The sequence below is a fragment of the Herpailurus yagouaroundi genome, unplaced genomic scaffold (genome assembly GCF_014898765.1).
Source record: "Herpailurus yagouaroundi ecotype Mexico unplaced genomic scaffold, PumYag 210, whole genome shotgun sequence".
Classification (NCBI taxonomy): Eukaryota; Metazoa; Chordata; class Mammalia; order Carnivora; family Felidae; genus Herpailurus; species Herpailurus yagouaroundi.
Window position 1 is genome coordinate 22,020,221 of NW_024412441.1, and position 15,958 is coordinate 22,036,178.

Sequence of the window (15,958 nt, forward strand, 5' to 3'; positions counted from 1 at the left end):
GGAAGTTTCTTTTCTTTCTGTTTCTCCAGTTCATGAGGCCATTTGTTATCTTGCAATGCCTCGTGTTTCTATTTCCAAGTCTGTGAATGGTCTTTCCAGTTAGATGTGTCTTGTTCATCTGTACGCAGGTGAGCACAGTGACTGTTACATGTGGTTAGTTGCTCAATAAATGCTTGGCTCATCCTGGTGATGACGAAATGTGCTGCCGTGTTTGGCTTCTCAGTTTCACACAGGAAGTTCCTAGAGTCTGCTCAGAGGCTTGGTCTCTAGAGTGCTATGCGCAATTGCAGTGATGGAATTCACTAATGGGTCTGAATTGTGAGAGACTTGGTCGGTTTTGCCAGGTACAGTTACGAAAGTCCGCCATTGCACAGGACCCATGGAAACTCCTGCCTTCAGTTCTCATTTTCACCACAGGGAGTGGTGGACTTAGAGTCAAAGGAGTCAGGTTGCAGTTGGGGCTGTGTCATCTTGGAGAAGTGATGCTTATGTAATGGTGAAAAGACCATCCTCCTCATAGATCGATGTCCATGGGGTGGGAAACTGAACTGTAATTGACAAATCACTGGAGGCTCAATATGGACAAATCTGAGACTTAAAATCTTCACAGGGACCTAGTCAGAAGGGGTCAAAACCCACACTTTTGTGAGTGTTACCTCCTGGAAGCCTGACCTGGCTCACAGTAAATATCCTGCCCCCAGAAGGGGGAGGAGAAAAATCATTCTGAAATATCCTAGAGCACTGTGTTCTTATTAACAATGCCTGCCCTCAGGATAAACTAGTTAATGAAAGCCTTATCTGCTAGGGTGTTATCAGAGCCTAACTGATCTGTGCAGAGAGAAATACCCAACTCCGGCCCAATCTAGCCATCCTGCCCCACCTAAGTGGGGATAAAAAACTGAGCAATGCTTGTGAAGTTCATAATCCAGAGTCACTGAAGGACTGAGATCTAATCATAGGGACCATAGACTGCACACCTCACCACCTTGTTCTTGTTACTAAAGGGCGTTTTTGTTTTTTTTTTTGTACTTTCTTTTATCTGGCACATTCTATCCAGCTATCAGGAAAAAGTATGAGTCATATTAAAAGGCAAAAACACAATTCGAAGAGACAGCAAACATCAGAGCCAGATATGGCAGGAATGTTGGCATTATCAGACTGGGAATTTAAAATATTCCTGATTAGACTATAGATGCTGGCGAGGATGTGGAGAAACGGATACCCTCTTGCACTGTTGGTGGGAATGCAAATTGGTGCAGCCACTCTGGAAAACAGTGCGGAGGTTCCTCAAAAAATTAAAAATAGACCTACCCTATGACCCAGCAATAGCACTGCTAGGAATTTACCCAAGGGATACAGGAGTACTGATGCATAACGGGCACTTGTACCCCAATGTTTATAGCAGCACTCTCAACAATAGCCAAATTATGGAAAGAGCCTAAATGTCCATCAACTGATGAATGGATAAGGAAATTGTGGTTTATATACACAATGGAGTACTATGTGGCAATAAGAAAGAGATATGGCCCTTTGTAGCAACATGGATGGAACTGGAGAGTGTGATGCTAAGTGAAATAAGCTATACAGAGAAAGACAGATACCATATAGTTTCACTCTTATGTGGATCCTGAGAAACTTAACAGAAACCCATGGGGGAGGGGAAGGAAAACAAAAGAGGTTAGAGAGGGAGAGAGCCAAAGCATAAGAGACTCTTAAAAACTGAGAACAAACAGGGTTGATGGGCGGTGGGTGGGTGGGTGATGGGTATTGAGGGCACCTTTTGGGATGAGCACTGGGTGTTGTATGGAAACCAATTTGACAATAAACTTCATATATTGAAAAAAATAAAAATAAAAAATAAAATAAAATATTCCTGATTAGTATGCCAAGGGATCTATCTCATGGATAAAACCAGACAGCAAGTAACAACAGACAGGTGATGTAAGCAGAGAGAAGAAAATCCTAAAAAGAACCAAAAAGAAAGCTAGCAATTAAAAACAAACAAACAACTGTAACCAAAATGAAGAGTGCGTCTGATGGGCTTCTTAGTGGAGTGGATATGGCTGAGCAGAGAATCTCTGAGCTTGAGGATACCACTCTAGAAACCTCTGAAACTGAAAAGCTAGAGAACAAAGACTGAAAAAAAAAAAAAAAAAAAAAGAAGATATCCAACGAGTGTGGGACTACCACAGAAGGTGTAACATAAGTGTAACGGGAATACCAAAGGAGGAGAACGAGAGAAAGGAACATAAATATCTGAAACACGACTGACTGAGAATTTCCCCGAATTAATGTCAGACACCTCTGAGAGTACCAAGCAGAATAAACAAACAAAGAAACAAACAAACACCTAGACCTATCATTTTCAAACTGTAGAAGATCAAAGACAAGAAAATCCAAACATCCTGAAAGAAGCCAGACGAAAAAAACACCTCACCTGTCAAGAAACAAAGATGTGCGCTTCATTCAACCTGCCCTCAGAAACGACACAAGCGAAAGACAGTGAAGAGGAACGTTTCAAGCCCTGAAAGAATGAGAGTTGCCTGGTGTGGCAGTGCTTGGCACTGAGCCAGCCAGTTGGCACTCCAAAGTCAATGAGCCCAAGGGAAGGATGTCAGGGTAGCAGCTCAGAGTTTTGCCGTGTTAGCATAAAAGAATGTGGTAGGAATAATCCCACGACTGTATCCCATTTCCTTTTCAGATGGGAAGCTGTATGATGCCTATGTCTTGTACCCCAAGCCCCAAAGAGAAATCCAGAGTCATGAGGTGGACACACTGGTGTTGAAGATTCTGCCCGAGGTGCTGGAGAGGCAGTGTGGATACAAATTATTTATATTTGGTAGGGATGAATTTCCTGGACAAGGTAAGTTTTGAGTATCAAAGGTATAAAAGCAGCAGATAAAGAGGGAGAGGGAGGTCTCTGTTCCTTCACTTTACAAATGGTGGGGTGGGGGACTTTCCTTTCCTTCTCCATGGAAACATGAAGAGTCCTGTACCTCCCCAACCCACAGCCCCTGAGCCAAGTTAGGACCGGGCCTCTTATCTCTGGGGCCCATTCCTGCAGGAGGGTGACTGGGATGCCTGGTTGAAATAACGTGACTCTGGGGCGCCTGGGTGGCTCGGTCGGTTAAGCGTCCGACTTCAGCTCAGGTCACGATCTCGTGCTCCGTGAGTTCAAGCCCCGCGTCGGGCTCTGGGCTGATGGCTCGGAGCCTGGAGCCTGCTTCCGGTTCTGTGTCTCCCTCTCTCTCTGCCCCTCCCCCGTTCATGCGCTGTCTCTCTCTGTCTCAAAAAATAAATAAACATTAAAAAAAAAAAAAAAGAAAGAAAGAAATAATGTGACTCTTGGCAGCCTTGGCCAAGAGACTGAAAGGAGACAAGGGCTCATTTGCCCTCAAGCCCTTGAGACTAACTGCTGAACATAGTCCATCAGCTTGAATATATCAATCCGCTCATGTTTAAAGCTGATCTTATAAACCTCAACCCCCCAGGCTTTTCCTGCATAAGTAAAATAGAATTCATTTATGTCTCCCATTGGACAGGAGTGAAGCTTTGGGCTATGCAGGCAACCTCTCTGAACCTCAGTTGTCTCATCTGTCAAATGGGGATGAGAATGCTTCCCTGACTTGGCCAAGAGAATGAAATGAGGCAAAACCCGAGCGGAGACCAGTATGGAGCTTAGCACATATGAGACATCCAGCAGATAAAAGTTTCCCTTTTGACCTACAAATTTTCCTTCCTGGAACTCTATACAATAAATGGCTGAATTTTGAAATAAACATCCTTTACTGGTCAAAAGGAAACCAACATTTACAACATTTGCTAGTGGCCTGTTCTGAGTCGTTTGCAAAGGTTGCTAAGTACTTTGGATTTGTAGGCTGCTCATATCCATGGTGAGCTACAACTATATCTCAGCCCTCATCTTCTCAAGTCATAAAATCATCCTCCATGAGGAAATGAAAATTTGATCTAACGCTTGCCATAAACATGTGGGAGAGCTAAGATTTCGTAAGCACATTCTGTTGCTTACTTAGCAAATGTTTATTGAGCACCTACTATGTGCCAGGTAATATTCTAGGCACTAGAAATATAAAAATAAACCAAAAGGAAGAAGAACCTGATCTTGGGAAGGCCACAATCTATTTTTATATTCTAGGAATAAGGAGGATATAAAAATTAATCTTTATTGCTAAAAAAGACCAAGTTGCATCCATAGCTGGATATTTCAAGAACTCTCCCCAAGAAATCATCAGGGGATGTTGTTCATTTTCACATTAGTTCTGTAAGTCCTGGGCCTTTAAGTAGCTGTGAAGCACAAAAGGAAAACAGCGATAAAGATTAATACAATGTTTGAGCTATCTACATCTTCCCTATCCTTTTAAAATCTATTTAAAAAATGTGTTAATCATCTAATATATACCAGCCCTTCGGCTAAGTTGGAGATATCAACTTGGGGATGATAAAACCCTTGTTCAGAGTAGTTCACAAGGTGGAGCCTGAGGAAAGTGACAGCTAACCACCAAAAAATAAGACTTATGAATACAAAGGACCAATTTCTCAGGGAAAGTCAGGAAGGTTTCACAGAGGATGTGATAAATGTTTGAAAAAAAAAAAAAACAACTTTCACTGGGGAGGCTGGGTGGCTCAGTCAGTTAAGTGTCTGACTCTTGATTTCAGCTCAGGTCATGATCTCACAGTTGTGAGATCGAGCCCCATGAGATCCCCATGAGATCAAGAATGGAGCCAGCTTGGGATTCTCTCTCTTTCCCTCTCTCTCTGTCCCTTCCCCGCTCGCTTTCTCTCTTTCAAGATAAAGAAATAAACTTAAAACAAGTTTATTAATCCATTCCTAAGTCACCTTTATTTTAAAGCCCACACTGTCTTCTTGGGTCCCATTTCTAATATTCTCAATAACATTGAGGTCTGGGCTGTTTCACTCATGAGATAATCCGCCTCTTCTTTCTTTATTTCCAGCTGTGGCCAATGTCATTGATGAAAACATCAAGCTGTGCAGGAGGCTGATCATCATCATAGTTCCTGAATTCCTGAGCTTTGACCTGTTAAAGAACATGTCCGAAGAACAAATCGCAGTCTATAATGCGCTCATCCAGGACGGGATGAAGGTCATTCTGATTGAACTGGAGAAGGTCAAGGACTACACGGCCATGCCAGAGTCAATTCAGTACATCAAGCAGAAGCACGGGGCCATCCAGTGGAGTGGGGACTTCACAGAGCAGTCACAGTGCGCAAAGACCAAGTTCTGGAAAAAAGTGAGATATCACATGCCACCCAAAAGGCCTCCACCGTCTTCTTCCGCCCAGATGCTGAAGCACACGTACTGAGACCTCATAGCCGGCAAGTGGGGGGCAAAGGTGGGTTCATCACCAGTTGGCATTGTTGGCACGGGGTGGCTTACAGAGGGACAACGATGCATCACACTTGGACCATCTGCTTGAAGCTTGCTACCGTATATACTTGTGGTGAGAGGGCCTGTGTCTGTTGCTTGTTTTGATCAGAGCTACTTCTTAAGGGAAAGAAGTCACCTCTCCAGAAGGCCCTCCTTCACTTACAGGCTCTCTTGAACACTCCCTGAATGCAGAGATGTAGCACGTGAGCCCTGGGGTAATGGGACGCGAGAGTTGTAGAGTGGCGGTTAAGATGTCAGGAAGTTTGGCATGTAGTGTAGCATACGTGGGGCCAGAAATGGAAGTCAGGGAATGGCGGGAGGCAATCTGCGGGGAGGGCAGGCGAGGATAATGGCACTTTTTTCATGACCACGGTCGTAGCACATTGATACCGGAAGCCACTTAAAGGTCACACAGACTAGTGGGGACCAAGTGTGGCACCACTGGGATTGCACATTAGTTACCCTCCTGCTGGACTCCAGTCTTGAAAGACTTTATCCACCAAATCAAAATAAGTAACAATTCGCTTGTTTTTCCAGCTGGCCTATGAAGGCCAGAATTCTTAGAAGCATGTGAGAGACACAGGTGGCACACCAAGATGACGCAATTCTAGTCCACGTCAAACAAAGCCATCTGTCAGTTAGCCGGTGTCCCCTCATCACAGGTCAATCTATGTTCGAACAAGGCATGAGGATTTCTGATGCTAAAACTTCGCTGTAAACTCATCTGTAAACTACTGTCAAAGACCTGACCTGAGGCTTAGATAGCATCTGAGTTCTGTGGTTTTGATGACATCAAACCCTAACAAGTGACCTGCTATGGTCAGCATGTTGTATCTCCCAAATTTACATGTTGCAACCCTAACACCCAATGTCATGGTATTGGGGGGTGAGGCCTTTGAGGAGGAGGTGAGGTGACTGGGTCATAACGGTGGAGACCTCACGAATAGGATTAGTACTCTCGTAAAAGATACCCCAAGAGGTCCCTTGCCCCTTTGGCTATGTGAGGACACAGCTAGAAGTCTGTGATCTGAAAGAAAGCCCTCACCTGACCATGAGGGCACCCAGTGTTAATAAGCCACCCAGTGTATTGTGCTTCATTATAGCAGCCCAGACAGACTAAGGCATGGCCCGAATGAAGGGTCATGGGGACTGGAAGGGAATCAGCCAATGGGCAGGACAGGGGCTGGGGAGGGGGAGGAGGAGCAGGAGGGGTGAGTTGGGAGAACAAAGACCCCAGCGTGCAGGAATGAGCAGAGTGGACGGAGTCTGGGGGGTGGGGGACAGGAACAGGTGGCTGTGTGACCTTCTTGACAGGCTGCAGACGGCATAAAGCGTCTGGTGGGATCTTACGTCACGAGGAGCCCCCTCAAGTCTTTTAGAATTTAGGTTCCGAGGTGAGCTAAGGTTACACATTTCTTTGCCATCATACGCCAGTTCTCACTTAGCGTCAAGCCCCTCTTTATTTTATGGAACGTTTGTTCTTGGAAGATTTTTTTCATTGTGCTAAAGTATATATAATGTGAAATTTACCATCTCAACCATTTTTAACTGTATACTCTAGTGGCAGTAAATACATTCACCTTGTACAACCATTAGAACCGTCTGGTTCCAGAACTTTATCATCTTCCCCAACTAGAACTCTGTCCCCATTAAACACTAACTCTCCCTCCCCGCTGTCACAGCCCCTTCAATGTTCTGCGTTCTATGTCTAGGACTTTGGCTATGCTAGGTCCCGCATATAAGTGGAATCATACAGGATTTGGCCTTTTGTGACTGGCTTGGTTCACTTAGCCACATGTCACGAAGATTCATGTGTAATATTTGCTTTTTGTTTCATTATTCTTATTTAGTCCCTCCCTCCCTTCTTTATTTCTTATCTGCTTGAAGAGTAGCATGTGTCTATTTTATTACGGGGACTAGGGACAACCACCAGAAGTAATAAGCTTATTAGGGTCCTTCTAAACAGGTGTTTGTAAACTCTTGGCTTCTTGGTTTCTGTAGAACACGGGAGTCCTAATTCCTCATGGAGGATTTGCCAGTTTAAGGAAAAGAAGCTATTTCTTTGGATGTACCCAGGAGCAAAGCAATGGCCACTGATGTGTTCCTCATTCTGTTCCCCTCGCTGCCTCGGTTTTCTCTTCTCTGCTTTGTACCTGGAGATTGCTATCGATGCTGGAGAAGGCTTGTTGGCTGCGGGGGTCAGACAGGCATTTTGCCCTTCACTTTGGCTTATGTGGACTCCATGCCCCAAAGCCTCCCCCTTCCTTCCAAACCCTTTCTTTCCAGGGGATGAAGAGAGACAGAGAAGCCCCACGACTCAGGATACACTTGAAAGAACTCTGGCCATGATATTCAGGGAAAAAAATTTTAACTGAAGCGGGGGAAAAAATCAATCGGCATTGAACGTTTTGCAGTAGGCAGCCCACAGTTTTTGGAGAATCCTAAGCTTTCTACTACCTTCTTAAAGTCACACAAAGAATGCCCCTGAAGACAGGCGCTCCTATTGACACCCACGGCATCCATGCCTGGGGCCCATGCTGTGAGCGCTCAGCTGGAGTAACTTTCCAAACCGTACTGCCCTGCCTGCTGGCTGGTGTCCTCTACTTTAGGCAAGGACCCCGAGCCTTCCTGATCCCCTGAGTATCCACACAGGGCTACCGGCTCCCATGGGGGCTTTGAATGTTGTCCTCGCTTGCAGCCTGGTCTTGATTATGAGGAGCTCAGGGAGTTTCGAAGCCTAATCCTGGGAGGTAGGTGCCAGGAATAACCTTCCGCTGGGCTCACTCTACCATGCAGTATCCCAGGCCGGGAGAGTGTTTGAAGGAAGTACCTGAACTGGGGAGACCCAGCTGAGGCCTATCCTGGGCCTCCGGAAGACCGTGCTGTCACCCCTCCTCTAGCCTCAAGCCAGTCCTACTACCTCTCGGATCATGTTCCATTCTCCCTGAGACACTCAGTGTCTCCCTGAGACACAAGCACCCTGGTATGGTACCGGAAGTTGCTCACTTCTTGCCATTATTTCATCGGAACGCCCCTGAAATGAAACTCGACAATATGTCCTGAAGACTCTACTTGCCTCAGAGCCTTCCAGAATTTCTGTAACAGGAGTTCAGAGGCATTGTTTGGTTGGGGTAGTGGTGGTGGGAGAGAAGGGCTTGAAGTAGCGTTTGTGCAGATAGCCCTTGGCCGAGGATGGAGAGACCATTAATTCCGCGGGTCAGAGAATGGGCTGGTCCCTAACAGAGATTTCAGGGAAGGGGTGCTGGGATTCCACTGAGGATCCTCAATTTGATCCACAATGCAGCCCCCGAAATGTGCATTTCCACTGTTTTGTAGGTGTTCTTTAACATTACATCTCAGCACTTGGACCCGTAATTAAGTTGCTCGCGATCATGAAGTGTAAGCTTCATACTAAGTACTCGCCCATCTCATTCTCAATTTTATTATTACTAGTTTCCTGGTTCCAGCAGTTCCATTTTTAATTCCCACCAGTTTTTAGTGGAACAAAGGGATACAATGTGGTAAAAATGTAAGTGATTGAATTAGCCTGGCTTTGCCACTGAAACATAGATTAGAAGGTAAAAGCAAAAAATATTCAGTTGTCAGCTGTGGACTCATGTCTAAGTTTGCACAACTAGGAAGGTTTAGGTGTCACCGGATAGTGGATAGAAAGGCAGATTATATGAAAGCGGAAGGCCACCACTGATTCCCTCCTGTTTTCCCCAGTGGGGCGTGGTGAGGTAAATGGGGCTCTGGATAACCTGAGGGGACAGGACTCACCTGGGGGCAGGGGTGAGAGGTGAATAGGTCAAAGAAAAGATGAAACATGTGTTGAACCCCTCCATTACCTTTTGGCCCGCCTTCCTACAATGACTGAATCAACCACAGGACCCACTTCCTTTGGTTTCTCCCCTCAAATACTGTGAGTCTGCCTGTGAGAAAGTCCTGGGTGAAGACTGAGTCACATTAAATAGAGGGTCTTTTCCCAGAAGGTCAACCGAGATAAAGACACATATGCGAAAGTGCCTGGCACAGGCCGTAGAGTCACGAGGAGTCGTCTGACCTACCTGGGGCGGGGGGGCACGATCCCCCAGCGCCTTCTGCCCCTGCCAAACTGCGGTGACTCAGAGGTCTGCCTGCTCTGGCCCAGTCGGTTGACCTTTCTTTGGCTCTTGATCCTGACTCATTTTTTAATAAACCTTCCTCCAACAGATGCTTTGTTTGGTTGATTTATCCAGGGCCGCGTCTGGAAAGTTAAAGTGGAAAACTCCTCCCTGGTTTCCTTCTTTGAATAAAGACTGTTCTATAGATGACGAATCCGCAATGTCTAGAAGAAGTGATGGGGGCGATGGTGGCCCTCATAGCGGCAGCACATCTGTTGTGACGGCTAAAGGCCACTCTTCTCAGATCTCAGATGGATTCCTCTGGGGCCTTCGTGGATGGGGCTCTGTACACATCTGTCTCCCTCTCCCCTCCCTCCCCAGGTAGCTTCGAAGGGATGCTGCCATTTGCTTGAATCAAAATCAAACCCCAGACCTCTGAGAGAGAGAGAGATTCTTCCCTTGAGAAGGGAAATCGGTGCTTGTGGCTCTGGCCCTGCTCTCCAGAGTCACCTTTCCTCAGAGGTTCTTATATTAACAACAGTTGCCACTGCCCACTGCGGGTGCTCTGGCCTGTCCACCCTTGACTAATTCCTAGAAGTGCAACTGACACCTGCAAGGACCAAAAAAGATTTTACAGGACGAGAAGGGATAACAAAAGAGAGTGAAAGTCTCCTGGGTGGCTCAGTCGGTTAGCGTCTGACTCTTGATCTGGGCGCAGGTCACAATCTCACGGCTTCGTTGGTTCGAGCCCCACGTCTGGCTCCGGCGACTGCACTTGTGGTGCAGAGCCTGCTTGGGATTATTTCTCTCCCTCTGTCTCTGCCCCTCCCCTGCTTTCTCTCTCTCTCTCTCTCTCTCTCTCTCTCTCTCAAAATAAATAAATAGACATTTAAAAAAAGAGAGAGAGGATGAAATCCACAGGGATATACCATCAGATGGTCCCTCTCTCTCTCAAAATAAATAAATAGACATTTAAAAAAAGAGAGAGAGAGAGGGGCGCCTGGGTGGCGCAGTCAGTTAAGCGTCCGACTTCAGCCAGGTCACGATCTCGCGGTCCGGAGTTCGAGCCCCGCGTCGGGCTCTGGGCTGATGGCTCAGAGCCTGGAGCCTGTTTCCGATTCTGTGTCTCCCTCTCTCTCTGCCCCTCCCCTGTTCATGCTCTGTCTCTCTCTGTCCCAAAAATAAATAAACGTTAAAACCATGAAAAAAAAAAAAAAAAGAGAGAGAGAGAGAATGAAATCCACAGGGATATACCATCAGATGGTCCGACTACAGGATGGAGTTTTTCTTGTCCTCATCAGAATGCTTTTCCCTCACCTCCCACCACCTCAGAAGAGGACCAGGCACATCGTTTCCGATTCGGGCCCCGAATGCGCTCAAGGGAGACACAGGTGCACTCACACCCTGTGGAGAGACCTGGCACCAAATGCTTGGCAGGAGTGTGCTGTGTTTTGTAATCTCTGGCTGTGCGGTGAGGCTGGTGGTGGGATTCTAGCAGCTCCGCCACAGAGAGCTGGACGTGGTGAGAGCAGGTGGGGCATCCCTGTGGGCCGCAGCCGGCTGAATCGGACACAGAGGCCCGTGCCTGAACAGCACACGCCCCTTTCCCTTTCTGGCCACGAGAAAACATGAAGCTGCAAGTCTTGCAACCATCAGAAGTCTATCAAGTAAATTCAGAACTCTCAATTCTGAAACCTAAATCTCGCTTTTGTTTGTTCAGAGCTCATATGAAAAGGACAATTTTATCAATCTAGAAGTTAAAAACCCTTTTCTACCACAACCAGGTTACCAGTGTGTCGCCATTCTAATCTTTATAACTTGACGACACGACCCGGGTGACTGTGTCCACTGAAAAACTGGGCAAAACCCAAACTGCGATTATAGTTATAGAAAAATGTGAGAATAATGCGCAGTGGCTTCTTTTCCCTCCTACTCAATGGCTGTATTCGTTCTGAATCTGAGTCACTGATACCTACTGTTTTATTTGATTTATTCACGTTGTCCCTTAACCTACCCAGAGAAGCTCTGGAGACCAAAGGTTTACACAGTGATGGTTTTGTGGTCACACCCTCCTTTCTCCCTGTTTCCCTCCTGCTCTGTGTGTTATCAGCCCTCCTGCTCTTCACCACCGCCCGCACTCTGCTTATCATCTTTCTAGAAAAGAAAAACATAAGGAGTGAAGGTTGTTGGACAGGGGCTGGATGAGTTTTCAATACATCCGTCGAATGTGGTCAGCCCAGAGAGCCATGATTTATTGTCTCCCCATCCCAGATGGAGCCATATGCAGGACAAACCAGGGGTGTAGACCTTAGAGACATGCAGCTTAGGCTGTACATGAAGTGCTGGCCTCTGCTACCAAAGGTGTTCATGTTTTGTAAACGGCAAACTGCAGGATTAACTACATTTTACATTGCAACTCCGTACACACACACACACACACACACACACACACACGTGCACACGCGCGCGTGCGCGCGGAGAGAATGAAAAAAAAACCAATTCCGTTTTTTGTTATATGTTCGATTCTGTTTTGTTCTCCTCTCGTTCAGTTTTTCAAAATGCGAGGTCACGGCCCACCGACTTAAGGGCCAACTTCTGGTTTTCCAAAGCAATTTGAAAAACACAGCACCAGCTTCCCAGCCTACTGGTGACCCAGCCAATCATGACATTCTGCTTTCTTTAATCATCAAGGCTTTATCAAGAACTTATTATGGTTCTTCTTTATCTAACTTCCGGGTCAATTAGCTTTGTTTGTTATTTTAAATGACCCCAGGGCCGGCAGAAGTCTCTCCCACGGCAGTTTTAAATGAACATAATCTCCTGCCTGAGTAAAAGGATGACAAGAGGAAAAGAAAGCGGGTGAAGGCCTTTGAGAAAGACAGAAGCATTTCCTCTCATGAGACACAGGAGAAAATGACGTTCACGCCTTAACCTGGCAAAAAAGAAAGGACGCCGGTGCCTCCCCACGGCTCTACTGCGCCCTCTGCTGGCGGCTGGGGGAATGCTCTCCATCTGGCACCTTGCTCAAGAGATGGATGTTCACCGGTGCATGTAAGCTTTCGGAGGGTCTTTAACTTAAGGCCAAGAATAGCTTTCCTCTTCTTAGGCCGTGGCAAAGGTTGAAGTATTCAGTGCCATTTTTCTAAGTCTGTCACTATGTTCTTAACCCTTGCGCTTCAGAGACGGCAGTACTGAGCCCAAGAGTTGTGATGGGGCCAGAAGGTCCTCCTTCTTCTGTGTCCACAAGACAGAGCTCTAAGCATAATGGCTCCAGAAGGGTGTCCCTGACTTCAGACTGCAGTTGCAACCCCACCGCCTGCTAACTGAGTACGTCTGCACAACTGGTGATTTTCTCAGGCAAGTCACAAACTCTGTGCCTCAGTTGCTTTAGGTACAAAAAGAGGACAATAAAAGCACCTATGCTGTAGGATGACCAGCAAGTAAATATAATGCCTATTGGCACCTAGTAAGACCTCAGTGGACATTGGCTCTTATTACATTGTAATAACAATAATACTATTTTTTACTATATTGTCATTTTTACCAAAAATATTATTCTTTTGCACTCATGATTTTTACTCCTGCGTTAGTGCTCATGATGATAATGATAGTTAACGTTTACAGAGCACTTACAACACTCCAGATATTCTCCTATATGCATTACTTCATTTTTGGCTCTGTGGGGCAGGCATGCTAAGGAAGTCTGCTTTGCAGAGGAAGAAAGAGAGGCAGAATATGGGTTCAAGCTTTCTAATCTCTTTGTTCCATCAGCCACAGGTCTCATTTCCAGAACCCAGGTGAGGATAGTACTTCCTTGATAGGTTGGTTTTGAGTATTATATATGTGAAAAGCACTTTAGACCCTAGAGAAAAACTGGTTGTTGGTATCACCATAAATATGGGGAAATCCAAATTATCTTACATAATTTATAGAGCTAATTTATAGAGTTGTTCCACTTTAAGAAAAACCTGATTCTATAAAATATATAAGCTCATGGATTAGAGAATGATTACATTGTTTTGCATTTTAAATGAAAGAATAGATTATAGGGCTCATTTAAAGAGTATTTCTTAAAGTTAATATGTGCTAAATAAAAAAAACAGGAAAACACAAAATACTAGAAAATGCAGATGTATATTATACTGGGTCAAAACAAAGGTAAAGAAAGACTGACATATTTTACTACATAATCATAAGTGACATAAAAAAGTAGGGGTGGCCGGGTGGCTCAGTCTGTTAAGCGTCCAACCTCAGCTCAGGTCATGAACTCATGGCTCGTGAGTTCAAGTCCCATGTCGGGTTCTGTGCTGACAGCTCAGAGCCTGGGGCCTGCTTTGCATTCTCTCTCTCTCTCTCTCTCTCTCTCTCTCTCTCCCCCTCTCTCCCCTGCAGACACTCTGTCTCTCTCTCAAAAATAAATAAACATTAGAAAAATTTTTTAAAAAGCATAGAATAAACCGAAAAACTGTGGGCAAAAGTATGAAGTTAAGGGTTGATATCCATAATGCGCCCTAGAAAAAGGGCCAAAGGAAATGAACAGGTAATTTACAGTATAAGGGCAAATTCATATAAATGCCTAGGGAGTGAGAAAGTGTATAATGTCACAAATCATCTGTGCCAGATACCATGCTAACCTCTTTAAATACATTATCTCATTTAATACTTTCAATTATCCTATATAGTCTCTTTTAAAAAAAATAAAGAAACTAAAGATATAAAAGATTAGGTAACCTATCCATGAGGTAACACAGTTATAAGAAATGGCCTTAGGGAAATTTATCGCTGATTGGGTGTTTTATGACATTGGAGCATTACTGTTAATTTTTTTTTTATGATAATGGTAGTATTGGTATGTTTCCGAAATAGTCCTTGTGTTTCAGAAGTGATATGTTGAAACGCTTATGAGTTAAGCATTGTGATGTCTGAGATTTGTCCCAAAATAATCCAATGCAGGGAGAGGTGGAGACCATGGAAGAATTGATGGCTATGAATGAGGTTCATGGGGGTCCAGCATACTATTTTCTCAACTTTTTTATGTTTAAAATTTTCTCCAGAAAAGTTTGAAAACCAGAGTAGTTAAAAGAAAATTTTTAAAAACCCCACCCAATTCTCAGACATTTAAGCCAGTTTGCCTGTGAAAACAACAAAGACTGTGTTCTATAGGGTAGGATGAAGCTAGAGAAGGAGGCATGTCGCTTTGTTTTGTTTGGACAATGTAGACAGCTCTTGCTTTTCTCGACTTTCTGCCCACTAGAAAAACTCATAAAACGGGAAGTTATTTAAAACCAATATTTATTAGCATTTCAGCGTACATATGGATATTTACAAAGATTTGATCTTGAAATACATACGTAAATGTTCTCTAGTAAAATACTAATATACCAATATAGCAATAGCACATGGACATAGTTACGAGCCAATAAACACAAAGCTCCATTTTTATTCAGGTATAATTGACATACAACATGATATTAGTTTTAAGTGTACAACATAATGATTTGATATTTGTATGTATTGTAAAGTGGTCACCACAATAAGCCAACATCTTGTGATGAGAACTTTTAGGATCTACTCTCTTAGCAAGTTTCAAATATGCAATACAGTATTATTAACTATAGTCACCGTTCATCGCTTTTAATGGTAGCATAGCATTCCATTGGGTAGAGGTATCATACTTTATTTAATCCCTTGACTTATGGATGTTTAGGTTGTTTCCAGTCTGTAACTTTGGCAAACATGGCTCATTCACCTGATGATTTGCCCTGGGTAAATTACTGGAAATAGGATTTCCAGATGAAGACATCTGGTACATCCTTCCAAATTCCCCTCCAGAGAGCTTGTACAAGTGGTGACTCACACCATGTTGACCGAAGATGCCAGAAAGTGAAATAGTCTAAGGTGTCTCAGTGGAGAATTTTAGGCTTGTATTTGAGTTCCTATTTTGGTAATGACAATGGGAAACTTCTTGTTTTATACATTTTTGTACATTTCAAAAGAAATGATCGACAAGATAGGGTGGGATTTTTTTTATTCTTATTTTTTAATGTTTATTTATTTATTTATTAAATATGAAATTTATTGTCACATTGGTTTCCATCCAACACCCACTGCTCCTCCCAACAGGTGCCCTCCTCACCCACTTTCCCCTCCCTCCCACCCCCCATCGACCTTCAGTTTATTCTCAGTTTTCAAGAGTCTCTTATGGTTTGGCTCCCTCCCTCTCTCTTTTTTTTTTTTTTTTCCTTTTTCCTTCTAGGGTGGGATGTTTTTGATCTGGCAGGACCCAGTAGCACATGTCTCCGTTCTGGGGTGAGGCTGTGTAATTCCCAGGCCTGTCTAGTGCACCTGTCAGAAGTGCATGCCACGTTCCTGGTGACTCCTATCAGGGCGCTTCTCCAGCAGGGTCATGGTGTCTGGGGCACTCCTGCGGATTTGGGCTCTTCTACTG

General features: G+C 44.6%; 1 protein-coding gene across 8 annotated transcripts in view; it reads left to right on the forward strand.

The window, feature by feature from the left end:
• Positions 1 to 9,620, forward strand: part of IL1RL2 (interleukin 1 receptor like 2) — a 45,142-nt gene extending 35,522 nt beyond the window's left edge. For 6 of the 8 annotated variants that reach the window (XM_040454097.1, XM_040454096.1, XM_040454098.1 and 3 more), the window contains 2 exons: positions 2,702 to 2,863; positions 4,975 to 9,620. In XM_040454097.1, coding sequence (XP_040310031.1) covers positions 2,702 to 2,863; positions 4,975 to 5,342 — 530 coding nt within the window. In that variant the 3' untranslated portion in view covers positions 5,343 to 9,620. Of the gene's footprint in view, positions 1 to 2,701; positions 2,864 to 4,697; positions 4,745 to 4,974 lie in introns of those variants that run through there. The other 2 variants (XM_040454094.1, XM_040454099.1) reach the window with 2 other exon arrangements.
• Positions 9,621 to 15,958: the final 6,338 nt, after the last annotated feature.